The sequence below is a fragment of the Penicillium pulvis genome (genome assembly GCF_028828015.1).
Source record: "Penicillium pulvis strain IBT 33274 chromosome Unknown contig_12_segment0_segment0, whole genome shotgun sequence".
Taxonomy (NCBI): domain Eukaryota; kingdom Fungi; phylum Ascomycota; class Eurotiomycetes; order Eurotiales; family Aspergillaceae; genus Penicillium; species Penicillium pulvis.
In genome coordinates, this window is record NW_026643072.1 from 4,229,801 (window position 1) to 4,256,471 (window position 26,671).

Below are 26,671 nucleotides of genomic sequence, written 5' to 3' on the forward strand. Positions count from 1 at the left end.
TGTCACTAGATTATCGTCATGTCGCTTTCTCTTTCGTAATGTGGGCTTGAGGCCGGAATTGATACCGGCCTCTTAGTATTATAAGAATCGCCTCTTCACCCGCCCAAAGAAGTGAAATTTCTTCTTCCTCTTTCATCTTTCAAGATTCCCCAAATCTTTTCTCCTCTTTTTTAGCTCATTTTCCCTGCTCTCCTGGGTGTTACCCTTCTTACACTTTATACCCCTGACACCCTTCTATCTCAAGTCTTTTCTGCTTGTGATACATATATTATCTCTACATCCCTCTTACCCTACTTTATATTGATCTTATCACACTTGGTCAACGTCTTCCACCTTCACGATGACTATCTCCCAAGTGCCCTACCCATCCCCTGCCACCCTCAAGAAGTTCCCCCATGTGCATGATGACCCTTCCAAGTTGTCTCATGCCTTGGACCCCTTTACTATCACTACATCTACAGGCTTCTTGCCTTATGCCACTGGCCCTGTTGACCTTCCTGATGCCTTCCAACCCCTAAAGTCCCTTGTGGAGCGTATGCCCGTCGTTAAGCTTGACGGCACCCCAGGCCTCTTGGCGACCTATGAGTTTGGCCCCGCTGTCGATGCAGAGATGCCTGACCTCACTGATGAGGTTGAGAAGCTTGTCCTTCCTGATGGTTCGCCGGACCGCTTCACTCTGACTGCTGTCTTCCGGGACTACACCTTCGTTGCCTCGTCGTACTTGCTCGAGCCCTGCTGGGAAAACTGGTGCAAGAACCCAGATGGAGGATATGGTCTTGGTCGGGAGATTTTGCCTAAGACTGTTGCTCGCCCAATGTACCTCTGTGCTCAGATGTATGTATCCTTTCGTTCTTATATGTTTATGTCTTCATGTCCTCTCATGATAGATATACATATACACCCTCTCGCGTTACATCCTGTCTGACCTGTTTATAGCTTGGATCTTCCTCCTTTCATGTCCTATGCTGCCTCATATGCTCTCTTCAACTACACCTTTGCCGATCATTCTAAGGGTCTATCTGACTACTCTAACCTGCGTCTGATCCGCGGCTTCGAGCGTGGTCTGGATCCCAAGAGCTCCGAGGCAGGCTTTATCCTGACTCACGTTGACATGGTCAAAGAGACTGGCGCACTTATCGGTGGTGTCCTCCGAGTGGTTGATAATATCGAGCAGCATGGTCCGCGTAATGAGATCAACAATGGTTTCCGTGAGATCCTGACAGCCATGGAGAAGATCGAAGCATCGATGGAAGGTATGTTCTCAATTCAACCAACATATCAAGCGCGAATCAACTTCAACTGTCTGTATCAATACTAACTAAATTAAAGATATGTGGGGAAACTCCAAGCCATCAGAGTATCTCTCCTTCCGTGTCTTCATCTTCGGCATCACCAATCAATCCATGTTCCCGAACGGCGTAATCTACGACGGCGTCGAAGACAACAAGCCCCTCGCCTTCCGCGGCGAGAGTGGCGCCAACGACAGCATCGTACGCAATCCTCCCCTTCCTCAAGAAGCCTCAACGTTCTAATAACAATCCTAGATCCCTCTGCTCGACCATCTCTGCCAGATCCCCATGCCTTCAACTCCTCTGACCAAAATCCTCCACGAATTCCGCGCATACCGACCCGCCCCTCACAGGGAATTCCTTACCTACATCCGCGAGAAGTCTGAGGAAGTTGGCGTTCAGGACTACTCTGTCCAGGACTCCGAGACAGCAGTCCTATTCCTGAAGGTTCTCAACCATGTTCGCAGCTTCCGCTGGCGCCATTGGCTCTTCGCGCGCGAATATATTATCCGTCGTACTCCACACCCGACTGCTACCGGTGGTAGTCCTATTGTGACTGTAAGTCTTCAAGCCTCCTACTTCTTACCTTTGTTTCTTAGTCGTCTGGATACTGATTTTCGATGTAGTGGTTGCCCAACCAGTTGTCCGCAGTTATGGATCTTATGGTTAAGATCTATGATTCCTACCTCGCTCCCAAAGAGGGTGTGGCAATTTTGAATGGAAGCCAGGACCGGATTGCTGGACACCGCAAGCAGGTTGAGCCTATGATGGAGCTTGTGCGTGACCAAAGGGAGAAGTTGGCGAAGGAAGTGGAGAAGTGGTGCCAGGAGCGGGGGGTTTGAAGTCGGTTTGGTTCGTTTGAGTTTTTCCTTCTTTGGTTGCGTGTCCTTGATCATAATTGGGATATCATGGTTCTGGTAGATCGGACAGGTTGGCCCTTTCGTATGCCTCTTGGTTAGATAGAGTGTGGAGCGTCAAAATTACATCTAAATCATCTCTTTTCTCGGTCTTTTATTATGCGCTGGAATATTCCCTTATGAATCAAGAGCTTGGATTGAAGTTACTTGACATGTGTAGATAATAATATAATATTCGACAAGTCGAGGCCAGCAAGTCGGTGTTGGACAAGAGTTAGACCGGCCCGGTTCTTCCCCCACTTTCGCGGTGAAGTGTCAACCCCCCTCATGTCATAGGATGTGCGCATGGACCTGGATGTTCCAACTCTTTTTAGGTCTTGTTTCCGTCACCTGAGGTGTAGATGAGGTCCATGCTAGATGTTTAGTGCAGTAGTGTAGCCCCTTAGGGAAAATCCTACTAAAGAGGGCTTGACAGGTATGCACTGGCCGCTTTGAAATATCCCGGCAAAGAGCAGGGCAAGATATTCATGGCGGGCCCGGCGAAATCTTTCGGTGTAAAATGGTAGAAACCGGCGTGGAAGTTCAGAACAGCACATCAAGCCCTTTCTCTCGACCATATGCCACGGCATCCGAAGAAATACCTTCGCAGCCTCGCACAATTAGACGATCAATTTTTGGGCCCTTGGCTGAATCGGATTTTCGCAAATCGGCGATCGTCCGGATCGTGCAGCCCGTAATACCCGTATAGGATAAATCGAGAAACGTGAGATTGGGGAATGCATCCAGAAGTACATTCGTGTACACATCATCTATCGTCCGCACATGAGTAATGGTGAGCTCTTCCAATCTCGCTAAGTTGGGGTTGCGGGCCCGTTCATCGATAATATTGATGAGGGCATGCCATGGAAGGTTGAAGCATTGATCCAAGCATAGCTTGCGGACTGGAGGCTGTAGCTCTATAATGAGCGTCCAAAGGCTCAAGGCACTGAGCCACCCGGTGTCACTGAAGATAAGCGTGTGTAGGTTTGGAAATGTTTTCGGAACTCGTGTGATGGGACTGGGCCGAGATGGTCCACCTGATAAAATAAGGGTTTCGAGGCTGGTGGGCAGATAGGCAAGAAGGAAGGTATCTGGAGAGATGCCTCGAAGCTCGAGGTGGCGAAGCGATGGAAGAGAGAAGTTCCCAATATCGTCACCACGTCCAGGGCCAGTATCGGCTTCGGAGGGGAAATACACTGGGACAGTCCTCGATAGATTTGCTTCTAGTCGTAATTCCTTCAAATTTTGATAAGGGTGAGGAGTCGTATCCTATTAGTATCAGTTTAGAGATACGACAGGAATTAACGACAAAGAAAACGGCACTCACAGATAAGATGTTAGGGAGATGGAGAGCAGGTATGATTTGAGTCAATGGCGCGGTTGGTGGCTGTTGGAGAGTAGATAAAGTGATGCTTTTTACATTTGGAAGAGTGGTGGGCCATGAGCCAGAACTGAGAAACTCAGCAGATGAATTCCGAGAATTCCATAGCGAGATTTCTTCCAGTTTTGGCAGCTCGATTAGGAGTCGCCCGAAATAATCATGGGGAATTGTCATGTCTGCCGAGAGGACCAGGCTTTTTAGCTTCTTGGAACCCTTGAATTTACTGAAGAATTCCTTATGATCATGAGATACCCAGAGCTGTAGGTGCTCGATATGGGGACATCTGCTCAGAAATTCCAGGGTTCTGGGTGTTTGCGATGGTGGCAGATTCTTGATGTTAGCTCGGGTGAGCAACCCTTTTGATCGTCGGATGCAAGATCGGACCGCGGGAAAAGAAATAGTCCCTCGAGCCGCGCTGAAGTCAATATTCATCCATAAGTGTGATATGGAGCCGAAGAATCGTTCCCATCCTTTGCAGACACGCAGAATGCCCACAATCTGCTTGAATGAGAAGTGCTGGACTACCATCATTGCCATCTCGAACGGTAACACTGTAAAAGGATCTCGCCTATTGAGAAGCATCCGATCTTGGAGTTTATCGTGTAATTGCTTCAGCAGCTGCAAATGTGTTATAAGCAAAATGTGTTCAATGGTACCAGGAAGGCTATAAACATACTTCACGACGTGGATGTTTGCTAGCAAGCGTCTTCAGACCATAAGCGTAGATTTCCATGGCCTTTTCAGGCTTTCCTTCAAGTAGAAGAACCTTTGCACATCGTAGATATCCCTAATGCCCGGTCAAAATGCGTTCTTCCACAGATACAAAGTACTTACGCGCTCATCTTGATTGGCCTTTTTGATCATGTGCCTTGAATCTCGGCGCGCCTTGTCAAAATCCTCGAGTTTGCAGTAAGTAGCGGCACGGTTATCTAAAATACCAATGGTATCTGCATCTTTCTGGTTCAATGCCTGGTGGACTATTAGTGGACTGCCTTTTTAGGTTAGAGTGGATGGGCCTACCTCGCCGAAGGCTTCGGCAGCTGCTTTGAAGTCTCCTCTTTGGTAGAGTTTCTGGCCTTGTTTATGAAGGGCCGAGGCTTTTGATGCCATGTCTAGATTGATCCATTAATCCTCCAGAAAATTTGAACAGTAGAAGGAAAGACGTCGCGGAATAAATGAGATATCTCGCGTCTCTGGGATGGCACGTGCTTTGCGCGACTGGCTTTTCCGGATACCCGGAGTCCGATCACATAGTTTGTTTACACTGTTTACTTTCTTCCGCTTTGGATCTTCCGTTAGCTCCACCATCGCAACGTCATGGATGCGCACAACTTGCAGGCCGCATCGACGTATGTCAACAATATTTTACTGGCGCGCGGGCTGTTGAATGATGGTGCATCGATTGACTTTACCCATCCCGAAAATGATGAGGGGGGAACAGAGGCCACTATGGCGCGGATCATTAACCTGGTCAACGACTTAGTTTTAAGGAGAGACGTCAGTACTGCTGCCCAACAGTGTCGCATTGTATCTGACAATATCTAGCGAGAATCCGAGCACCGCGAGAACTTGGCAACAACGATTCGGACCTTGCGGGGTAGCGAGTCGGAGCAGACTTTGGAGATCGTATGTGAAAATTCCATATGCTCTAAAGCACAGAAACTAACGCGCAATTTGTTATCGCTTTGCTAGGGGAAACTCAAAACCAAAGCATCCGAACTGACTCGATCGCTAGCCCTCGCCCAGGCCTCGGAGAATGCGCTCCGCGCTAACATGTCAAGCGCCGAAGCGTCCATCCGAGGATTGAAAGAGCAAGTCCAGCGCATGAAGGCAACCGTCCAACAAGTGCGCGCGCAATGCGCCAATGACATTCGCAAGCGCGATCTCGAATTGCAGAAACTAAAATCCCACCTGGCTGATCGGCAGCGAGGAAAACGCGAGGGGTTGAGCGTCACTACCATCAACATCAACCCTGCGTCAACACGTTCTCGACTGAGATCCAGTGGTGGCGAACGAGTCAATGATCCGGGATACAGCCTCAAGCAGGAGACAACAGACTTCTTGACAGAGCTTTGCCAGAACCTTAGTGACGAGAATGATACATTAATCGAACTTGCGCGAAACACCGTCGAGACGCTGAAGGAAGTACAAGGACTCCCCTTGGGCGAGGAAGGAAACCAGGGTGACGATATATCTGGATTGGCTGCCAGTGTTGGTCCACAAAAACCGGCTAGCGCTGTGACTACACTTCCTACGTCGACCGAGGAATTGTCTATGCGGATGGATGCGGTGCTGGATCACTTGCGAACATTACTCACAAACCCCTCTTTTGTGCCGCTGGAAGAGGTGGAAATCCGGGACGAAGAAATCAAGCGACTACGCGGAAGCTGGGAGAAGATGGAAAATCGTTGGAAGCAAGCTGTCACTATGATGGACGGATGGCAGCGTCGTCTTGCGGATGGTGGTGACTCGGTTCGGGCAGAAGAGCTGAAACTGGGCATGAACCTCGATATGAGTTTCAATTCCACTGAAGATCTGAGCTTCCAGGGCCAGACAGAGAATAAGCCTATCTCCCCGATTTTGGAGGACCAAGAAGAGATGAGCGAAACCGAAGACCAGCCAGATGCTACTACAGACGTCCCTCTGACTCGATCCAAGATTCGCAAGGTTCCGGAGCGCGCAGAGCGGGCTCTTCGAGAACGCAGTGATAATGCAACTGCCAGACCTAAAAGACTCCGAAAAGTTTCGTTCACACCTGGCCTGCAAGGATCGCCATGTGAGCCCAGTGCCGACGATGAAACTCTGCAGGTCAAGGCTCATAGATCGGGAGCTGTGACTCGCCGGCCATCACGCCGCAAGACGGATCTCGGGGCAAGCCAGTTGGTAAGATCGACACTCCACTCATTAACTTGACCATGTACTAATAATTTCCCCCAGTCTAATGGCACCGAATCTATGAGTATCCACCAAAAGTTAGCCGCAGCCGAAGATGAAGCTCGTGAGGCGGCAAGCTCTCGCAAAGAGCGGGAGACACGAAAAAGAAGTCGCCCAGAGAAACCTTCCAGTCGGCCGGGCAACCGACGCCGAAGTACTCTCACTAGCGATGAGCTGGATGATCTTATGGGTGTTCCCTCCCGATGAAGGATATGACTGCGCACTTGCTACCATTTTCATTGAACTGTATATATACCTTGATGAGCGAGCATGTAATGGCGTGTCGTTGTATATCATTACCATAATTAATTTCGGTGCTCTAGCTTCGAATTGGTCCTGCTTTTGATTTTATGTAACCTTGGAACTACTCAAAAGGAGGAATAGCTCAACACCGCCACCTCTGCAAGCCTTGGACGCGCTACACTCCATGCGTCAGGCATTTCATATCTCAAATCTATGAATACTTTTGATGGCCTTGCCATCTTTAAAAACGACCGTAGTCAGACTCAGTTACCCGTCCACCAGGTGTAATTGCCCGTCTCGGCAGCAGTATCCCAAATCAGAAGGGAGCTGCTGTTCTGAGGCCTATCCGGCCAAACATTCAACAAGCCATCCCAAATCTCAACATTGGAGTACTTGACATCGACACCCTTGGCAGCGAACAACTTCGCACCCGTGCTATCCTCCCGACTGGGATAGATACGACTAGTAAGAGCGAATCGATCATTGGCGTAAACTTCCACGAGAGAGCCATCGACGAAGATATTCATTTGAATAGGCTCCATGGTGGAGTTGCCGCTTTTGTGTTGCAGTTTATAGGGCTCAAAGAATCCAATATGAGGCGTCTTGGTAAATTCGTCGATGAGGGAAGAGTTAGCCCGGTCAACGACGATGTTTTTGCTCGAGGGATCGAAGTAGATGTTTGTATACTCCTCACCGTCAGGGGAAGCACCGACTGTCACTCCTGCCATGCCAGTGGTGTGCTCGATAGTGAAGCTGATTTGGTAAGATGAAGTAAGGTTGCTTGGTAGATCGATCTTCTTCGTATCACACTTCCTCTGGTTGCATGGATATTTGATATGGCGGGCACCACGGTGAAGACCCCGGACGACATCTGGAGCTGGGCGGACACCAAGGGTACTTGCTGTCCAACTTCCGTTGGTGTTTTTGAAGTAGCGGGAGCTTCCAAGAACATCAGAAGATTTATGAGTGACGCCTGTAGTGTTTTTGATGAAAACCTCCCGTGGATGCGAGAAGGCGCCTTGGTAGCCGAGTTGTGCTGCTCCGAAGTCGTTTATGTCTTCCTGAGCCCATCCCCACTGGATACGGCGGTTGTTCTTGACGTCGTCGAATGAGTTGATCTGGTGAGAATTGTTAGAAAAGAACTTCGTGCCGGAGTGAAGCTCAGGGGTCTTCCTACCGCATATAATAGGCCGAAGTCGCTTGCACCTCCAGCGGTTGGAGTAAAAGCAATACTTCCATTCTCTCGCACAGATACCATTCCCTCATTCCATAAAGACCATTTATTTTGATGGAAGCTGACGTTTCCTCCTTCGGCACCCATGGAGACAAAGTACCGATCGCCAATTGAGAAGAAATTGGAAAGTTCAAAGTTGAATCCATAAGAACCAGTCTCTTCCAACGTGCCCAATGAAGTGTTTTTCTTCGGCTCCCACAAGGCTCCCAAGAAGGTCCAGTTGGTCAAGTCCGAAGCTGGGGCGGTATAAAGTGGCATCCGAGGACCAATTTCTCGAATACCAGAACCCCAGACTGCATACCAGTGAGGCTCTGTCTTATTGAGTAAAGTATCCAATTGAGGCCATGGGACATAGAACGGGTCACGCCAGCCAGTGATGTTCCAATTACCGGGCGGGTCACTGAGAATCGGGTTGTCCTCATAGTGCTCCCATGTTATTCCGCCGTCGGTCGAGATCGCTAACGCCTGGCTTTCAGTTCCGGGGAGGTACGGTTCATTCCAGGCGGTAGGGAGCTCGGAGGCAGCGGTATAGAAGGCTAGGAGTGTGCCGTCTACTCCTCCTGTTAGGTTGACTGCCTGACCACCACCTGAAAAGATAGACAAGTGGTTATAGAGAGCTGGATCGTGGTGATTGCTGGTTAGGTTGGTGGTCCCGATCGATTGTGCTTGGTAGTCTTTCCAAGCAGGGAGTTCGTCATCGGGGTAATGGTCGACATCGGTCCATGTAATCAGATCTGTGGATGTCGCGTGTCCCCATGAGACATTTCCTGGATCATGGCGATTAGATTCAGTCAATAGGATGAGTTTAAAGAATGCATTACCCCAAGCAATATGATTGTTGTGGAACTGATAATGTAAATGGTAGAGACCTCGAACTGGGTCGTACATCGGCGCACAAGGATCCTGGAAATGTTCAGTTTAGCTTTTCAAATCAAAAATATCATCTCGTACATTCATCCAGCCTGCAGGTGCAAGGAAATGAGACGACGGTCTCCAGCGTGCCATCGTAAAGAGGCTATTATTTCCCATTTTCTCAATCCCCTCAGCTGTTAGGGGTTCTCCCCAAGCTGCCGAGGCGATGGTACTAAGTACCACCGGAATTGAGAATACCGACTTCCCCAACTTCATGATCATGGTCCAATATCCTCTTGAAGGTTTAGAAATTCAAGCGAGCTACATGCATGCTCTTGTTATATGAGATGGGTCTCTGCGGAGTTGTGTCGCCATATTCTCGGACACTTAACTCTTGGAGTGGAGTAGATGGAGATTCTTTGCAGGATGGCTAAACGGCAGGGTAACATAGAAGTCATTCGTTTACTACGGAAGTTGCATGGAGCCATCGGTAAAACATGCAGAACTGCCGAAACATGGCCCCTTGCCGAATGAGAGCTATGCGAGCCCCCCGAAAATCCCCCTACAAAACTCCGACAAATTCCCTAGCCGATGATCTTCTCCGCATATTGTTCAGTGATGTCAAACCGGCTTCCTTGGCTTCTACAGTACATTCCCAAGCTCCGAAATGTACGAATATAAAGTTTCGAATATATTGGCATGGGGTATTAAGTATTCATATATATACCCTCCACAGCCGCTGCTATATCCGATCTTTGCAGGTTGAAAAATTATGGACATTGGAACTCGAGTGAAATCCGAAAATTATAATATGATATCGACCACTGATGGACACAATTCACACTTATGGCTGTGATGCCTCGGGTAATTCAACCACTTTCCTCGTATCCATATCGATAGCTATTACGTCCACTTTTCCAGCCTCTAGGAGTAGTTTTACCCCGGCTGCGAATTAGGACCTCGCGTATAATACCAGGGCTGTCCGGTTATAACGGTACTGACAATGTCTTTCACCTTCAAGACGTTTTTGAATATCCTAGTGAGCAGCCCCTGAACCGAGCTTCTACGCTCGTGAAACATCCATTTTTCTCTTCTAGTTCACTGATTCTGTCATCAAGAAAACTACAGAGTTCTTGATGGTTTCCATCAAGCTTCAACCCAAATTCTTCAAGGACCCGAGCGGCCTCATCGGAATTTCCTCCGTTTCAGGGTCTGCGCTCAAAGCCTGCTTGGCTTGGCCCCTGACTTTGACCCTGATTGAACGTGCTTGCCTCTTCGGTTTTCGGGGGAGACTGCAGTCTGTGAGGGTTGTCCCTGAAACCGAAGGTGGGCATTGTGTCTTCATACACCTTTGTTTGGCATCAGTTATATTTCTAAATCTCAGTGCGGCTTGTACTTGAGCATCTAACAGATCAAGTGAGTTGGTTGCTGACGTGACAATCCTTGCTGGACTTGGGGGCTAAAGTCTAAAAGCTGCCCTATAGCTAGGAGCCGGAAGATCTACGTTTAGCTCCACACTTATTGCTGTCAGCAACTTAAGTATATGTACCCGTGGACATAATAGTATGAATGGCAAATTCAGAGGACACCACGGATACGAGGTCAGCGGCCCTTGGTAAGTCTGCATGTATATGAACGGGCTATGGTCATGCACATTCGGTCGGTGCACAGCGAGACATTACATATAAGAATTAGGCTCCCTGGTACTTGCAATAAATGGTTGCGAATTTTAACCACCAGTGGAGCTACCCAAATTCGATATTCGAGCAGAGTAGTATTTTTGTAGAAGCGATCAATGAGCGACGGTCTTGTTCCCGATCAGGTAAGAACCTCGGCTCAAAGTCGGCACTCTACAATTCAGATGTCAATCTTCGAGTCTCCAAATTCCCATCGTGATATATCACCTACCTATTCAATATTATCTCCCGTGTCCTCGGATATCAAGATATCCTCAATTGCCAAGTATCGATCCAGGTCTCGCTCTTATTCCAGAACTCCGCTGTTCTGACCGCGGTTCTCCGCACGACCCCACACAGCAAGCGCATGAACCCGAAAGTTCACCTGCCATAAAGTCCCCAACAACGAAAACAACACAATTCCACAGTAAAACATGTCTTCTCTCCCCCCGCAAAGGAATTCAAAGGCTGGGTCGCCCACGACGCGACCAATCCCCTTGAATTCACAACCTTCACCCCAAAACCCTTCACAGAAACCGATATCGAGATCCGCGTCACGCACTGCGGAATTTGCGGCACAGATGTCCACACTCTTCGCTCAGGCTGGGCTCCAACAGATTACCCCTGCGTAGTCGGGCACGAGATCATCGGAATAGTCGAGCGAATCGGCACAGCTGTCCCAACACTCCCATCATCCGAAGCTTCGCGCAAGATCCAGATCGGGGATCGCGTGGGTATCGGTGCGCAGAGTGGAGCATGTCTTCGATCGGATTGTGAGGCCTGTGCTGATGGTGAAGAGTCCTATTGTGCCCGCATTGTGGGTACGTATAATGGGCGGTATGCCGACAAGAGTAAATCTTATGGAGGATTCGCGGAGAAGTGGCGCGGTCCGGCTCATTTTGTTTTTAAGATTCCTGATGGACTTCCTTCTGCTGAGGCTGCGCCGTTGCTTTGTGCCGGCGTTACTGTTTTTGCGCCGTTGAAGAAATACGGTGTCGGGCCTGGGAAGACGGTGGGCATTGTGGGCATTGGAGGTTTGGGGCATCTGGGTGTTCTGTTTGCGAAGGCATTGGGTGCGGATCGGGTGGTTGCGATTTCGCGGTCGTCTAGTAAGAAAGCTGATGCGGTCCAGGGCTTAGGTGCTGATGCATTTATTGCCACTGGGGAGGAGAAGGGATGGGCGAAGAAGTATTCGCGATCGTTGGATATCATTCTCTCCACGGTGTCTGGGGGTGACATGCCATTTTCGCAGTATTTGCGCTTGCTTAAGCGGGATGGTACTTTTATTCAGGTTGGAGCGCCGGAAGAGCCATTGCCTCAATTGGCGGCGTTTGCATTGATTCAAAAAGGGGTCAAGGTGACTGGCTCAAATATTGGGTCTCCGGAGGATATTCGGCAGATGTTGCAACTTGCTGCGCAGAAGAGGGTCTTGCCGTGGATTCAGAAGAGGTCTATGGAAGATGTGAATGCTGCGCTGGTGGATATGCACGATGGGAAGGCAAGGTACCGGTATGTGTTGCAGAATGGGGAGGAGCAGGCAAAGCTGTAATGGCGAGCTGTAGATGGTCAGGCTGTTGTACATAAGTCATTTCCTCGAGGACCTTGGGGGTTGGTTTTCTGAGTTGGGATTAATGCTTTCCAAGGTTCATCTCATTGCTTTGTCTCTCGACACACGCAAATAAGTAGAGCAATTGAGATGACAATCCTCACCCTAATCCAAAAAATCGTTGCAATCCACAGGTTTAATCCTTTCACTGTAGCCTAAAACTGGTAGGTTGCCGTTTCATCGGCCACAAAGTCTAACCCTGCACAATATACTGCAACTAATGATTTAGTCTACTTTGACACCGAGCGAGGCAGGGATGAAATAAAACTTTTTAATTGATGGGTATTTAGCTAAATCATGTCCAAAATTGATAATATACTACAATTCCTCGAAGTCCCTACTGGCAACTTTGACTCGGTCCACGATGCCATCTCTATAGGACTAGTATACGGTTGCTCAGAGCACCTTCTCCCTGTTACGCCGGTGTTGTTCGATCCAAGTACTGGCGTTTGGGGGCGAGATCGAAGAGACTTTGGGACGAACGCATGGGATGACCATGTTGTTCCACCCTTTCTTTCTTTCCTTTGGTTGTTTTTCTCTCCTTTCTTCTGTTTTTTCTTCTTTTTATTATATTTCCAGGTCAAATCATGGCTGATGAGTCCAGTGACAGGCCTGGAGTATTCATGCATCCATTATGACCAAATGTTGTTGTTGGTATTTTCGTGCCGGTCGCTTTCGTCGTTTCTCATGCGGCCGAGGACTGCGCACCACTCTGAAGAATTCAGCTTGGTCGATGGCAGAAGCCATTAGGCATATCCAACATACCGACGGATCTTGGAATTCATTATTGTGTTGGGCTTTTTTGTTGTTGATCTGGTCGTTTTTGAGCAATAACAATTGCGGCGGAGAAATATAGCGATCGAGAGGACTCGAGAACTTCGCAAATCTTCCAACGTCCTCATGACGTCTCAACTCTTTCCAAGTAATTTTGACCGAGGATCTCGCGCATGGCCCAATGAACCAATGGTCTCCACTGATCATCCAAGATCGCCCAGACGGCCTTAGCGACCCTGACACACCACTCGTCAAAGCACCAGCGGTGCTTTAGATACTGCAATAGCACGCCATAATGCACTAACATGACGAGCGCCAAGGGTTCCCGCTCGTGAAGCAAATCCAAAAAGCGAGAGGGAAGCTGAATAGCCCAGCGCCCCGCGACCGAACTAGCCGTCACCCCAGCGTAGACCCAACCCAGCATACTCGCCATGCTCTCAATAGTCGAGCTGTAAACAATTGTATCGTGGTTCGGATCGCGCGCCCCACACGCATCATTCGCTCCGTGTAATTGTCGCAAGACATCGGTAATTTCTTCGGGAAGTGGAGCACGAGCCTCGTCGACTTGGAAAATTGGAGCGAATGAGCTGTCAATTAAGAAGCTCGTCGGCGATCTAATCACCTGCTGGATTCCACGCGTGAGAACGAGAACTTGATGGAAATCGTCAATGCAGGACCAATGATCTTGCACATCTGGACAATTCGGAAACCCGAATGTGTACACGACGACGATACTCGCGAACGCGAACATGGCCTTCGCGTTCGATTCCTGAATGTCACCCAGTAGCTCCCGGAACAGCGCCAGCGCTTGGTTCTGGTGGGCGACGGCGCGATTGAGGTGTGCCGCGCGCCGGGATGGATCGGGGCCCATCCGAGCTAGATGAAGCGCGGCAAGAGCTAAGATCCCATGCATTAAAAAAGGGTGAGAAAGGCCCTCTTGGGGCACGGCATTCCGCCAAATCTGATCCGTGCTCTCGTCGCGGGAGAGTGTGAGGTAGGTCGTATTACACCACTGCATCATCAGTTCCAAATCATGGAGATTGAGCGTTGGGGCTGGTATAGCCGCCGATTCTGCGCCGCTCAATCTGCCTAGAATTCCTAATGAGGCTGATGCAGCGGTGGGAGATCCCAGTACGGAATCGGTTTGGTGGCCGCTATCTGAGGAAGCGCGGAATGATTGCCGGGTGGGAGTGGACTCTTCATTTGCCCACAGAAGGGAGCTGGAGGAACCATATTCACACTCGGCATGACGTTTTGCGCAATTGGCGCAAGTAGGTCGGGCCTCATCGCACTAGATTTAATTTAATTAGTTTTAGGGCCAATTTAAAAATTGAGACGACATTGTATACCTTTACTCGTCGTCTTTTACATTCCAGACACCCATGTCTTGATTTTCGATGTGGCCGTCGGAGCGCCATGGAAATCACAGCGATTGGATCGGCATGGTTTGGGGTAGAGAGTGTGGGAAAGGGGGAGTAATAATTAAAGGGAAATATAAGGATCTGATGCAGTTTCGAGAAGATCTCACTAAGACCAAAAGAGTTTTTTTCTTTCGATAGTATTGTGTAAAATGGAGTAGGCAACAGGATTAAGAAACGTCAAAGTCTGGCACTATGAGATGACCTAAGCGAACCCTGTCGATCAAACAAGAAAGAAAAGGCTTGTCCTTCTGAAACATTGTCTTGCCTCGCTTGGAGCACTGCCTCCCTTGGTATCGGCCTGGTTAGGTTTTGGGAATAAGTTAATTTGTGACTGAACACTAGTGAACTTGATTGGCTATGATCACAGGAACTAATGCCCTCGTGGTACCAAGGCTTATATAGTACATCCCAACATCTCCACCGCATCCACATGGATTCCATACTTCGTAACTTCGTAATTTCGTAATACTCATGGTACAGGTGTGACTGTACCGGTCTTGGCTTTCCTTGGCTATTACCCTCGGAATGACCTCGGAATGTCACCTTTCGTATTGTTCATGCACCTCCACCGGCCCCCGCGGCCCCCGCAGCCGAATTGGTTCGGCGTCTGAGTTTTTCCCGTAATGCGAGCCCCGTAATAAGTACCAACAGGGCAAACTGGTCGCCATAACTTTTGTAAATCTCCAATTGACCCGCCTTCTTCGAAAAAGTGGTGCCTGACGAAAATTCCGCAATGATATCACGCGTGGCCTCTTGTACAAGTTCCAAGGTTCCGCCTCTCATGGAATGAGTACGTCGCCAGGTGAAAGTGCAGGTGCGATCGTCTACTTTTGCGCGAAAAGAATAGCGGGAGGAGAAGATACTTTCGCGACTGAGATGTTCCCAATTCATGGAGGGGCGGCTGGGGTCGCCGAGGCCGATGATGGCATCGGAGGAAAAGTGACGATATTTGCAAACTCCCACAATGGGCCCTTTGGTGTCCGGACCCTCGTGGAACGTCAAGTCTGGTTTGCCCGGTGTTAATTGGGAATTATCCACGTGGAACATGTGATTGCCATCTGAAAGGATTTCGTAGTCATGTCGGAAGAGGCTATGGGTGATGGAGTATTGGCGCGCGAGCCTTGTGCTGGGTCGCATGATGTGTGATTGCCAGGTGTGATGAGGCTTTTAGGCTGGATTGTAGCTATTTGGAATCCCTGATTTCGACTTTTGGTTTTCAGAATTTGTACTGTCGGAGATTCCATGCTGACTAGAGATATACGAGCATTTATATGTTAGATCTATTTTGTTTCGTGTTCCTATATTTATCGAAACCGTGACAGGGCTGAGTGAGGCCTCCCACGGAATAGGACCTTGGCCCCCTGCCCCACACATGACAGGGTTCATCCGCCCTGCTACAGCCTACTGTACAGCTCAGGCCAACCAGATATGCGCAAATCATGCTGTCCGCCCCCAAATTAAGCGCACCCGGGGCTCATGTCATTGGCTAAATCTGCATGTTTTCGGCGTTACCGAAAGTAGATAAAGGATGGTACATGTTCTTATTGCACAGCCTTATAAGATGGGGCTCGGCTCTGCTGAAACGAATATACAAGATGTCGACAAGCACTCGGGAGGATCTACAGCCCACAGCCGACCGGGCCACAAACAGAACTTCAAGCCCTGCTGCTGTTGCTGTATGATATCATATGCACAGATGGGGCGCTGGGCGAACCCAACCTTCGAGCCTTGAAATGCGGTAATATGTACCGCTATGGCAATGAAACAGCTTGGCGCTTTTTGCTCGCTGTTTAGGTTACGAAAATTACCAAAACCTTATTTTTGGCTCAATAATATATTAAAAGCATTCTAGACCTATTATTTATATCCACTTGATAATCTACCCACACATAATGAAACCACGTACATCAAAAATTGCGCAGCCTAGGATCGGATTTGAGAAGCCGTTCGAACAGAGGGTATGTTTTCGTAGAGCATGTGAAATCACACCAGAATCCGCCATCTCCCTTGCACATGATCTGTGTATTATACCTTGTTGGATGGGTGCGCCGAAGTGAATGTCCCAAAACAAGAGGCGGAGCTGAAGCGCTCCCATTGACAACAGTATTGTCCGATGCCACGGCTGGACCAAAGTCGATGTGGCGCCACGCACCGCACCAATTGGTACAAGAATAGCTCAAGTCACCGGGCTCGACGATGTGGATCGGATAATTTTGTTTCCAAAGTTCCTTGGTGACTGCCAAGCTGCGCTCGATATTCTCGAGTTTAAGCGCCTCGAGTATTCCAAGACGGTGCCGATAAGCTAGCTCTGCGAGCGATGTCTTATCTGGAATCGGTGTATGAACGACACCGTAGGATTTGCAGTTGTGAAGATATGGCTTGTCCGCAGGAAGTGCTGGATGGCGTCCACGACCATTTATGACTGTGGTAATTGTTACGTTCCGGGAGGTGGTTCTACCAAGGTACGCAAATTTGGCCAAAAGTGAAGTGATAACATCACCGTTCGTCAATGCTACCGCCTTGTCTCCGTATTTTTTTTCTAGATCTTGCGTGTGACGGTCGCGTAGTTCTTCAACTAACTTGACCGGTAGGAATAGCGTTCGCCGGACTTCCTTTGGGTGGAGTATGAGGTCCGGTAAAAAACTCATTACTGCTCTTATTCTCTCCGACTTTGTCGTGATGCGGAATGTTCTTTTCCTCCGCAGCTCTTCCTTTGAGAGGTTATTCGGACCGTCTAATGCGCCCGGCTCCAGCTTCAGAAACTCTGCTGGTGTTTCGCCCTTCATTACTTGGGTCCAAGCGGTGATTAGGCTTGCAAGTCCCATTTGATCCGATACAGCATGTGGCAAATTCATGGAATCAACTGTGGCGTCTGTGTATTTGGTGATATGCACAAGGAGGAGAGGCAAATCGGGATCCTCGAAGTGGCTTTTCCTCGGCCAAGTCGAAGGCGTCCATTTCTGTCCTAGCTCTGGAATAGAGCATGGGCCGTGGAAAATATCAGAATCGGCTTGAGGTGTCTCCGGTAGTACTTGAGTGGCTGCAAGAGAATATTCGATGACCTGATTTGACCACTGGAACAACTCCTGATCAGCCGAAAAGGTAATTGGAAGGCGATATGCCAGGTAGCACCTAGGAAAGCAGATGATCTCTGATGAGGCGATCAAATGCACTGCGCATTGCATCTTCGTTGAAAACCTCGCGAATGATCAAAAATACAATGGTACGAATGATATCAATCGGCTGCCATTGGTCTATGGGCTCCAGCGGAATAAGCTTGGAATTCCCACCGAATCCATTCTCCATGGACTTGACACCGTTTTTGTTCGCCATTTCATGTTATTTCAGGGGCTATGAAGAGATTGAGACGCCATAATATTTTAGGCTGCTAGAAGGGAGCTTAAAGCGATTTGGGCTGACCGCTGACCGATCCCTCATTGGTGCGTGTAATATTGATAGATATGATGCAAACCACCCAGTCCAAAAGAGTATTAAGGCGCCCGCGGTAACCTCTTTGTCCCTGAGAAATAACAGAGCTACTTGTAGTCACAGTAATTGTCTTCGTATTGTAGCAGTGTGGCTGCCCTTTTACAAAGCTATGAATCACGGGACCTGGACTTCAAACACGGTGACACACGTGGCGTATGTCCGTCTGACCAGAGGCGCCAGTCAGAATCATGCGCTTATTTTGCTCCAAATGAAATACGCTATGCTTTTGGGAGATCAACTTGTGAAATTCTACTGCAATGTGAAATCACTAGCTTATCAGACGTGCTGTGGAGGAGGAGCTAGGTAACTCGAAAACTGCCAATTGAAAGACAATAAGGCGCCCACTTTTGGCTGTCAGTGGTGGGCAATCCCTTCCGTCTGAAATTGTCACAACACGTATTGGCGGCCCGTAACTTGGATGATCATTCGATAGTGCGGTGCTGAGTAAAGGATCCAGACTTTATTTAAGGCACTCTTCTTAAATCCAATTATCATCGGAACGACTGAGGTTTACTATGAGCCTCGCTCACCATGCACCTCGTCGACCACTGTTTTCACTACGGCAGGCTTTTTGTCTCTCATGTGATTCATAGGGATAGCACGCAGCCCGTGCCTAATTTCATCGCTCAGTGGGCTCGGCCCCGCAATCTGACTATGAATTAGGCGTCCTGTGATCTACCTGTATACCGCATGCTTCATAGTTTGGAAGTGCCTGAGCGTCATCTTTCATATCACACACAATAGTAAGGATCGTGTACAATCAGAGCCCGAGCAGGGCTATTTTGTCGGAGGTTCTCTTGTTGAGGTCCAGGCGGCCCATGCGGCCCATGCGGATCTGACCCTCTTGCAACTTTAAATTTTATGATTCTTTAATCGCCTAGGTTCAATCGCCAGATTCGTAGGCAGGTCTTTGTCCTCGTCTTTCTTTGTTTTTTGAACCATTTCAAGCCAGATCCGGGTCCACCTTCCAAATCTGAACATGCCGTCGAGCTTTCCAATGAATCTCTCCGAAGGAAATTCGGTGCATTTGTCACCAGATCGACATTATACACGACGGATCTTAAGCAGGTGTGGGTCTACACGAAGATCCTTATTGGGTTGTTGAAAGCAAGCAGTGGAGCGACATCGATTCCGAGTCCACCGAACTCGGACTTGACTCGGGATAACGGTTTCCTTGGCGCCGCCATAGCTAGTTGCAGAAGGACTCGCGTTCAATAAAGTAATTAATTGTTTATATCGTACAAAATCTAGATTCTCTTGGGTCACGGCTTCAAATGGTCCTCAAACCTGGTCGCAGGCAGAAAATTAAGTGGTGTACCGTGCAATGCCGGGTAGACAGTGCCGGGACTCTTTTTACTTGTATCCAAAGGATCCACAATGGTAGAGAAATCGAAAATCATAGTAGATCATTCTTTTGCCTTCGCTCCTGGCATGATTGTAATCAAGATGACAAATTGATGTCAATCCCTCCGAAGCGGTTCGGAATTTTCCCGAAACTGATTCAAAAAGAACATCATCATGACATGTTCATTGTAAGACTTCCCAAGTCCGTATTGCGCTAGATCTTGGTCATACACTATATTCTACTAAAATGAAGAACCATACTGTTGGGGTTTTTCCCGCTGCAGGTGGTATTGGCGGGAGCACTGTGAAGCATCTCCTTTCGCGTCTTCCATCGTCAAGCCTGACTTTCATCGCTCGAAGCCCAGAAAATCTCAAATCCCTTCCTATTGGAGATGCAGTTCTTCGTCGTGCGGACTACGACGATGACGAGAGTCTTAAACAAGCATTTTCTGGCGTGGATACCCTTTTTCTGATATCATATGCGTCAGTGGAACATGAGCATCGGTCCAAGGTATCATGATTCGAGTAGAAGCAAGCCCTCAGAACAACGTGCTAACAATAAGCTTTCACCTAGCGTCAAAAACTTGCGATTGACTTCGCTATCCATAGTGGAGTCAAATATATCTTCTATGGGTCTTTGGGCTATGGTGGAAAGCCAGACAGCGATGAGTCCGTAGCCCATGTCATGCAGGCGCACTTGGATACTGAGAGATATCTCGCCGAATGCGTCCATCGGCACCCGGGATTCGCGTACACCGTTATTCGGGAAGGTCTCTACTCCGAGTCCTACCCTCTCTATACGGCATTCTTTGATCTTGAACACCCAGTGGACGAGATTAAAATCCCGCATGATGGTTCAGGCCCAGGGATTGCGTGGGTCAAGCGCGAAGAGCTAGGGGAAGGCACTGCGGAGCTTGTGAAAAGATACATGCAAGACCAAAAAGAGTTTAAGTACCGAAACCAAAAGGTCTTGTTGTCGGGATCTAAGACCTTGACGATGGAAGAGACTGTCGCCACTCTGGGGAAAATTGTCAACCACTCTGTGCGCATTCGCCAGGTTTCCGTGGAAGAATATGCAAAGCAGCCTCAGTTGAAACCGAACTTCACCTATCACGGAGTCGATCATTCCAAGGTTTGGACGACCACTTTCGAAGCCTTCCGTCGTGGAGAGGCAGCTTTCGTTTCCCCTCTGCTCCAGGAGCTCTTGGGGCGTGAGCCGGAGGATTTCGAGACAACAATCTCCCGGTCGTCGAAGTCGGCGGGTCAAAATTAGATCTCAGTACCCTTTACTTAGGATCCAGAGGAGTCAATATCGAGCACTCAAAGTTTCAGATTCCCTTGGCTATAATGTGGAAGTGAACGCAGTGAACCTTGTAGATTGAATGTATTGAATTTTCAGCTACAAGATACGAATTCTGTACAGATAGTCACTTATATACTTGACCATCGGGGGCAATGGTCCACAAGAAACACAAATATGTGTATAGCGACACCCTTTAAGAAGGTGAGATGACCGGACACCAATTGACCACAGCTTAACTTGGTCCGGTAGAGCTTCGTAATCCGCGCCATCTTCCGGTGGAGGTCCGATACTTTCCTCGTTGGTTGAGCGACTGGGGCAAAACATGTAATTTCATGATTAATCAAATGCACTCTGTTTTCATATCCATACCAGTGACCTAGATGTGTTTAAACTACAGCCAAAGACTAGTCACTAGCGTGCAGACTATTGAGTAAGAATTCGATTTTCACTGGCACATCAAATCTCATAGATGTAACAGACGTCGGACTCCTTGACGCTCGCCAAGTAAATAAGGATTCAACGAAATGTCGTTCATCGTTCCTATTCCAGACCCGTGATGGAGAAGAAAGCTTGTTAATGGGGACGCCAGTTGTCCCGGAGCCTTAGGTTCCAACACCGCACTATGTTTTTATTCTGTAAGACTACCTAGCTCAGATATTATCCTTATTTTTCGCTTGTTTACAGCATAATAACATGAATAAAGGGACCGATTAAATGTCACTAATCACGAGAAATCCGGAGCTAAATCTAATTGATTATTCATGATTCAACTACAATACAGTGGCGTTCCCCAGCCTTGGAAACGAGTTGTCTGCTGCTTTATCCAACCTACCCCTGAAATCATAAAACTCATCACCATGACCATGAATGTCACTCGAGAGATCGAAAAATTTGGAGAAGCGGATAACGACAGTCCAGGTGCCTGGAGGGATTATTGGATTGCACCGGATTGGTGAAAAAAGGATCTCTAGCATTATTACTCTGCTTGTCTAGTAGGCAGTAGTCGCAAAAAAGGGGTGCGCAAATGAACCAAGTTGTACTATGTAGCTCCTACTACCTACTCAAATTTATGTTTTTTCAGAAGTTGTACTCACCAAGGCTGTTTTTAATGGTATATGCCGCGTCTAGCCTAATACTACAACCACGGTCATAGCTTTCTTCAGATCGTGCACTTAGTTAGCACCCCGCTTTAATGAGCATGATTAGTGGCTGGTCACTTGTTTACCTCAGATGGATAGGGAGCACTGCTATTAGGATTGAGAGAGATAGAGAAGGCAAGGAAGAAAGGGGAAGACCGGAGAGGCTGGACTCAATATCCTGTTACAGTGAGTGATCAAAAGCGCGAATACTTTAGCACTCCGCGAACGTATCTTCAAAGATACGGGTCTCGACAAGGCGACTGAAGCTATTGAACATATGGAGATGATAAGAGAGACAAATGAGGCCTGAGGATGATGAGCGAGAAAGGTATTAATCTGTGTATAGTTTGCTGCCTGAATTTCTCCTTGGCCCCTGAATTGAATATATGTCAAATGCACTTCGATATCGAGAGTTGTTACTTCGTCAACCTTGGGAATGATAGCTCAGTGCTAAGCGACATTATCAAAATACAAGTTGTTTGCAACAGGGTGGTTATCAGGTAAAAGAACATTCAATAAATATCGGGGTTCTAACATGATGGGTTGTTTCTGTATGGGGGGAAATGCATAGGTTGATGGGCTAGTGCAATATAAATACTTGTAAGCTTATCTTTAGTAAAGCTTCCGATTTCATCCCCATTCACAGAACCTTGAAATAGCTGATCTTGGTAGACTCGAGTTGGTCGCTAGGAAGATGGTGTGGTGAGCAATTCGACATGCCAAATAAGCTCAGGGTCACATGACCTGAAATTCGCGGACTGGAAAGCGCGTCAACGAACAGAGCAACATGACGGAAAAAACATTGCCTTGAGGATGGACCTGGCTTGACACAATCACACCATCTTTCGTGTCTTTCCCCTCTGGCGACACTGATCCGTCTGATCATTGGGCGATTGCTCCCTTCCCTAAACGCTTGCTTGCAGGTGTTGCGGCCCAAACTTTGCAATCCTTCTCTGCTCTTGACGATCTGAAGTGTTGGTGATCCACCCCTTCAACAACTCAAAATGACTTTCAAGGTCCCCTACGATTACGAGTCCAGTCCCCCTTCGACCCCCGACAAGTCGAAGGGACAAAGCTTCTGGAGTAATATCTCCACAACACCCGCCGGCCCGCCACCCTCAAGCACAAACTCGTTCACGCCGCAAGGCCAGCCGCACTCCACCGCGTTCAATACCTCTCAGCTCGACCAATCGAGGACCGAACACTCCAACTCCCTGTTCACCAAATCTGGAGGCTTCAACACCAATGACAGCATCTTTGGTTCCTCGTTCGGGTCGACCGACTTCGCGATGCCCAAGAAAACCCAGCCGAAAGCTAACACCTTCACGGCACAGTCTCGCTTTACTTCTGCGACAAACGGGAGTGCTTTTGGTCAGTCGATGAACTTTGGACAGTCAAATGGATACAAGTCGTCCAGGTTGAGCGAGTACCATGAGGAGTACGACGACGAAGCGGAAATGGAGCCCGAGGAGGAAGTTGAGGAAGATGCGGAAGGTGATATGGATATCAGCACCCGTGAACCGGCTAGCCGCCTGAGCTTTTTGGATTCAACATTCGGAAATCCGTTGTCGACACAGCCGCTGCCTACAAAGACGTTTCCCCAGCAGATGTTCACCACGCAGCAACAGCCGACCCAGACCCAGCCACAGCCACAGCAACCGTCGCTCCTTTTCGGCCAACAGCGCAAATCCATCTATTCAAACCCCGTCGATGCTAAGCGCCCGAGGCTGGATGAACAATGGGCAAACCAGTCACCTCTCCGCAAGACGAAATTATCCCCCAAGAAAGCATCGGCCATGCCCTCGATCCTACACAACCTCGCTTCCAGAACACGGGTCCCTCCGCCGGTCAATGAGCCCGCTGATATGATCATTAATACAGAGGATACACTTGGTCGCTTGTGGGACGAGATTAGAGACAATCAGTACGCGCACCTTGATCTTGATTCGATCCTGTCTTACACTGCCAATAAGCTGGCAGCCACCTGGGACATCTGTGCAGACCGTAGCGGCATCACTAGACCCTACGGTGCCGGGTCCAAGATTGGCCCGGGAGAACAGGCTCCTAATTTGGTCAAGGCTAGCTTCCTTGCCTCATTGCTACTTCAAATCCACCACCCCTCTCGTGCCTCTGCCCCAATCGCCAGCGCCTCCAACCCCATGTCCCGTGGCGCACCCAACAGTATGGTTAAGGCCATGCAGCGAGCCAGCGTCGCGACCCCGTTACCTCAGATTTTACTGGATTGGCTGAACGGGAACCACGCATCCCGAACAAATGACCTCCAGGCTTTGCGGCATGTGGAGCCAAACCCAACTGCTTCTTCTAACTTCTGGGACATCATCAATGCTGCCGTTCTTCGTGGTCGGTTTGCAGAGGCTGCGGAAACTCTGCGCTCGGCCGATTTCAACTACGCCCGATCAGCCCTGGAGGATGGTCTGCCCCAGCCAGGTTACCGCGGCGTCCAGCTGCAGAACATACAGCGCTGTGTAAACAAAGCCTTGCAGGTTTTGGACTTTTGCCCCGGATTCCAAGACGATGACTGGAATATCACGGGTCCGGACTGGACACAGTACCGGAAGCGGGTCCTCGCAGCAGTCAATGATCTTGAAGAGTTTGCCGAGGGCGGCGAGAAAGATCAAGCCGACGTCCCTGTGCAGGAGAACAAGTTCCAGGCCATCAACTTTGGCCTTGCCAACTTTAACCCAAACCCGGTCAGTTTCACACAATCTGCGCGGATGGCCGAAAGCCGCGTACCGTGGACTATCTACCAGAATATTCGATCCCTATACCGAATTATTCTTGGTGACACCACAACTATTAAGGCCTACTCTCAAGACTGGGTGGAGGCCACCATTGGGCTGACCGCGTGGTGGGATGGTGAAGACGACGATGGGGTGCCGAATCTAGATCTTCGCGCAAGCACTTCCAGCAACGACTTCCAGCGTCCCCGCGGATCTAAAAACCATCGAGCGGTAGACCGCAACACGCGTGATGCGTACCTTCGGCGCCTCGATTTGGCTTTTAGCAGCGCAACGAATGAGCCTTCTGATGATACCGGCTTCCGGGTGAACACTATGAGCAGCTTGGAGGTTGGATTAGCCTCTGTCTTCGAGGGTAATGTGCAGGGTGCCCTTGAGCTCATACAAACTTGGTCCCTCTGCGTCGCGGCTGCTGTCACCGAAGTTGCCAGTCTTGGTGGATGGTTTGAGGCTGGCGCCTCCAAGAAGATGCCCGGTCTGAGCGAGCACGACTTGATGGTCCTTTCGTATGGACAAGACAGCCGGCCACCCGTTGAGAGTCTTCAGAAGGACGATATCCTCCGCAACTATGCATTTGGCTTGAATGACCGTGGTTCAATCGAGAACGAGACCGGTGCTCGTCAAGGCTGGGAAATGGCGTTGGAAGTCCTCACCCGAGTTGATGATACGGAGATGATGAAAAAGGCCGTGTCAGAAGTCGTGAATCGTCTGCCATTGGAAGACCTTGCCCAGCTGGACCGATTGGTCATGCTGCTCTCTGATCTAGGTCTGGAGGAGGAAGGACGGCGGGTTTCTGAGGTATGTCGTGCTCATTCTTTGTTTGTATTCGGACACTAATCTTTCACAGCGATTCGGTGACCAGATCACCTCTTCCGAGGATTCCCACTCCTCGGAATTTGGTCTTGCTCTCGTCTGCTATGCCCGTTCTCACAATCAGCGCAAGGTCAAGTCCGTCGTGGATCTGTTGATTTCTTACAGTCTTGTGCATTCACGTGCCTTCCCGGCCGCCGCTGATTTGGATAGTCAGCTTTGGTCCTTGATCAAAGACCCCAAGGTCTGCCTGTCTTCCATTGCCTCTGTCGATGAGGAGGCTGCCCGGATCTTGCAGTTCCACATCAGTGGATATGCCACTCTGCGCCGATTTTACGAGATTCGAGACGAGGCCGTGGAGTTACAGGATGGCCAGCGGCCCAGATTCAAGCCCCTGGCCCGCCGTCGCATGGCCGCCAAGGCCCTTACGGCCGTCATCAGCAGTGCGGCCGACAACATCTATGGAGGATTGTACGACCCTGCTCGTGACTCGGCTGTGCAGGTGGATGGACTGCTGGCCCTTCTTGGGGAGGCCTTGGTATTTGTGAACCGTAAGTATTGGTCCATACTTGACGCCTGATGTATACTAACCGGCGACCAGAACCAACACCGATTCTTTCGGTCTCTCAACAATTCACCATTCTGTCAGCCATTGAGGATATTGAGACGGTGACTCCTCGGGTCTTTGCGCAATGCGAGGAATGCTTCCGATCCACCTTGCTGGAATATTACGCCGCTGGGCGCAGTTCTAGTGAATTCGCACCGCCTTCTCCCCGCGAGTTACTGAAAAAATCAGTATCGGCAATGTCGGGATCAACCTTCTCCCTCATCGGGAATGATATGCTTGAGTCAGCTCGTAACGGTGGGCCTGCCTCGGCTGGTAGCTCAGGAGTCCTTGTGCCCCATCCCGGTGACAAGGATGCGGGCCGCGCGCGCGGATGGGACTGGCGAGTGGGACTTTCCGAAGCTACAAAGGGTGAGGATGTACTTCGGATGTTGCGAACAGGTTTGGCACGAGGCCTGAGTTATGGTGCATTGGGGTCGGTTTAGACATGAGCTGAAAAGGATCCATCATGTATGATTATTGTGTCTTGCAGCTCTATTGCCGCGTTTTCGTTTTTCTAATTTCATTTTGGTGGCCTACCATGGCCTGGAGAGAGAGCTTATCAGACGTATTCCTGCTATTCGGAGCCTTGCCCCAGTCTAGGCAAGGTCATCCTTATATCCTTGCTTGGACTAGCTCCATTTTGTATTAGTGAAGTAGTCCGCATCCAGATATCTCGTGACCGGCGTGTGTGACTTGTTTCTACGGTATCAGTGTCAAACCCAGCTGAGACCATGCACCCGATGTCGCACCATCCCCAATGAGGAGCATAAAGTGGACCAAACCCCTCTCAGCCCTACGTCTCTGGGGCCAAAGTTCGTCACAGCACAGAAAAGAAAAACCGGGTCTCCATCCAGTAGCGTCAGCAGCTGAAAGTGGGAGCCTAGCGCGCATCCACACCATCCACCCACGTACGG

General features: G+C 49.2%; 10 protein-coding genes across 10 annotated transcripts; 5 read left to right on the forward strand and 5 right to left on the reverse strand.

Annotated features, from left to right (window-relative positions):
- Positions 1–340: 340 nt before the first annotated feature.
- On the forward strand, positions 341–2,131 carry N7503_002811 (indoleamine 2,3-dioxygenase family protein; the record flags this gene model as incomplete). The annotated part of the gene is made up of 5 exons (XM_057062358.1): positions 341–834; positions 937–1,253; positions 1,330–1,490; positions 1,545–1,847; positions 1,916–2,131. 5 exons carry the CDS (start codon positions 341–343, stop codon positions 2,129–2,131), a joined length of 1,491 nt encoding a protein of 496 aa, XP_056926320.1.
- Positions 2,132–2,728: 597 nt separating this feature from the next.
- Positions 2,729–4,676, reverse strand: N7503_002812 (Leucine Rich Repeat domain protein; the record flags this gene model as incomplete). Its single annotated transcript, XM_057062359.1, has 5 exons — positions 2,729–3,454; positions 3,513–4,184; positions 4,243–4,353; positions 4,401–4,535; positions 4,587–4,676. The coding sequence occupies 5 exons, from the start codon at positions 4,674–4,676 to the stop codon at positions 2,729–2,731; spliced, it is 1,734 nt and encodes a 577-aa protein (XP_056926321.1).
- A 207-nt stretch (positions 4,677–4,883) lies between these two features.
- Positions 4,884–6,707, forward strand: N7503_002813 (uncharacterized protein; the record flags this gene model as incomplete). The annotated part of the gene is made up of 4 exons (XM_057062360.1): positions 4,884–5,063; positions 5,112–5,192; positions 5,259–6,449; positions 6,504–6,707. The coding sequence occupies 4 exons, from the start codon at positions 4,884–4,886 to the stop codon at positions 6,705–6,707; spliced, it is 1,656 nt and encodes a 551-aa protein (XP_056926322.1).
- Positions 6,708–7,006: 299 nt separating this feature from the next.
- Positions 7,007–9,111, reverse strand: N7503_002814 (glycoside hydrolase family 32 protein; the record flags this gene model as incomplete). The annotated part of the gene is made up of 4 exons (XM_057062361.1): positions 7,007–7,861; positions 7,921–8,744; positions 8,799–8,880; positions 8,929–9,111. The coding sequence occupies 4 exons, from the start codon at positions 9,109–9,111 to the stop codon at positions 7,007–7,009; spliced, it is 1,944 nt and encodes a 647-aa protein (XP_056926323.1).
- Positions 9,112–10,545: 1,434 nt separating this feature from the next.
- Positions 10,546–12,054, forward strand: N7503_002815 (NAD(P)-dependent alcohol dehydrogenase; the record flags this gene model as incomplete). Its single annotated transcript, XM_057062362.1, has 2 exons — positions 10,546–10,651; positions 10,934–12,054. 2 exons carry the CDS (start codon positions 10,546–10,548, stop codon positions 12,052–12,054), a joined length of 1,227 nt encoding a protein of 408 aa, XP_056926324.1.
- Positions 12,055–13,009: 955 nt separating this feature from the next.
- N7503_002816 (Zn(II)2Cys6 transcription factor domain-containing protein) lies at positions 13,010–14,303 on the reverse strand (the record flags this gene model as incomplete). The annotated part of the gene is made up of 2 exons (XM_057062363.1): positions 13,010–14,176; positions 14,235–14,303. 2 exons carry the CDS (start codon positions 14,301–14,303, stop codon positions 13,010–13,012), a joined length of 1,236 nt encoding a protein of 411 aa, XP_056926325.1.
- Positions 14,304–14,861: 558 nt separating this feature from the next.
- Positions 14,862–15,443, reverse strand: N7503_002817 (uncharacterized protein; the record flags this gene model as incomplete). Its single annotated transcript, XM_057062364.1, has 1 exon — positions 14,862–15,443. The coding sequence occupies one exon, from the start codon at positions 15,441–15,443 to the stop codon at positions 14,862–14,864; it is 582 nt and encodes a 193-aa protein (XP_056926326.1).
- A 770-nt stretch (positions 15,444–16,213) lies between these two features.
- N7503_002818 (BCL5p) lies at positions 16,214–17,491 on the reverse strand (the record flags this gene model as incomplete). Its single annotated transcript, XM_057062365.1, has 1 exon — positions 16,214–17,491. The coding sequence occupies one exon, from the start codon at positions 17,489–17,491 to the stop codon at positions 16,214–16,216; it is 1,278 nt and encodes a 425-aa protein (XP_056926327.1).
- Positions 17,492–19,386: 1,895 nt separating this feature from the next.
- On the forward strand, positions 19,387–20,433 carry N7503_002819 (uncharacterized protein; the record flags this gene model as incomplete). The annotated part of the gene is made up of 2 exons (XM_057062366.1): positions 19,387–19,650; positions 19,714–20,433. 2 exons carry the CDS (start codon positions 19,387–19,389, stop codon positions 20,410–20,412), a joined length of 963 nt encoding a protein of 320 aa, XP_056926328.1. The 3' UTR covers positions 20,413–20,433.
- Positions 20,434–22,585: 2,152 nt separating this feature from the next.
- Positions 22,586–26,200, forward strand: N7503_002820 (putative nuclear pore complex subunit Nup85; the record flags this gene model as incomplete). The annotated part of the gene is made up of 3 exons (XM_057062367.1): positions 22,586–25,138; positions 25,188–25,701; positions 25,752–26,200. 3 exons carry the CDS (start codon positions 22,586–22,588, stop codon positions 26,198–26,200), a joined length of 3,516 nt encoding a protein of 1,171 aa, XP_056926329.1.
- Between the last annotated feature and the right edge of the window lie 471 nt (positions 26,201–26,671).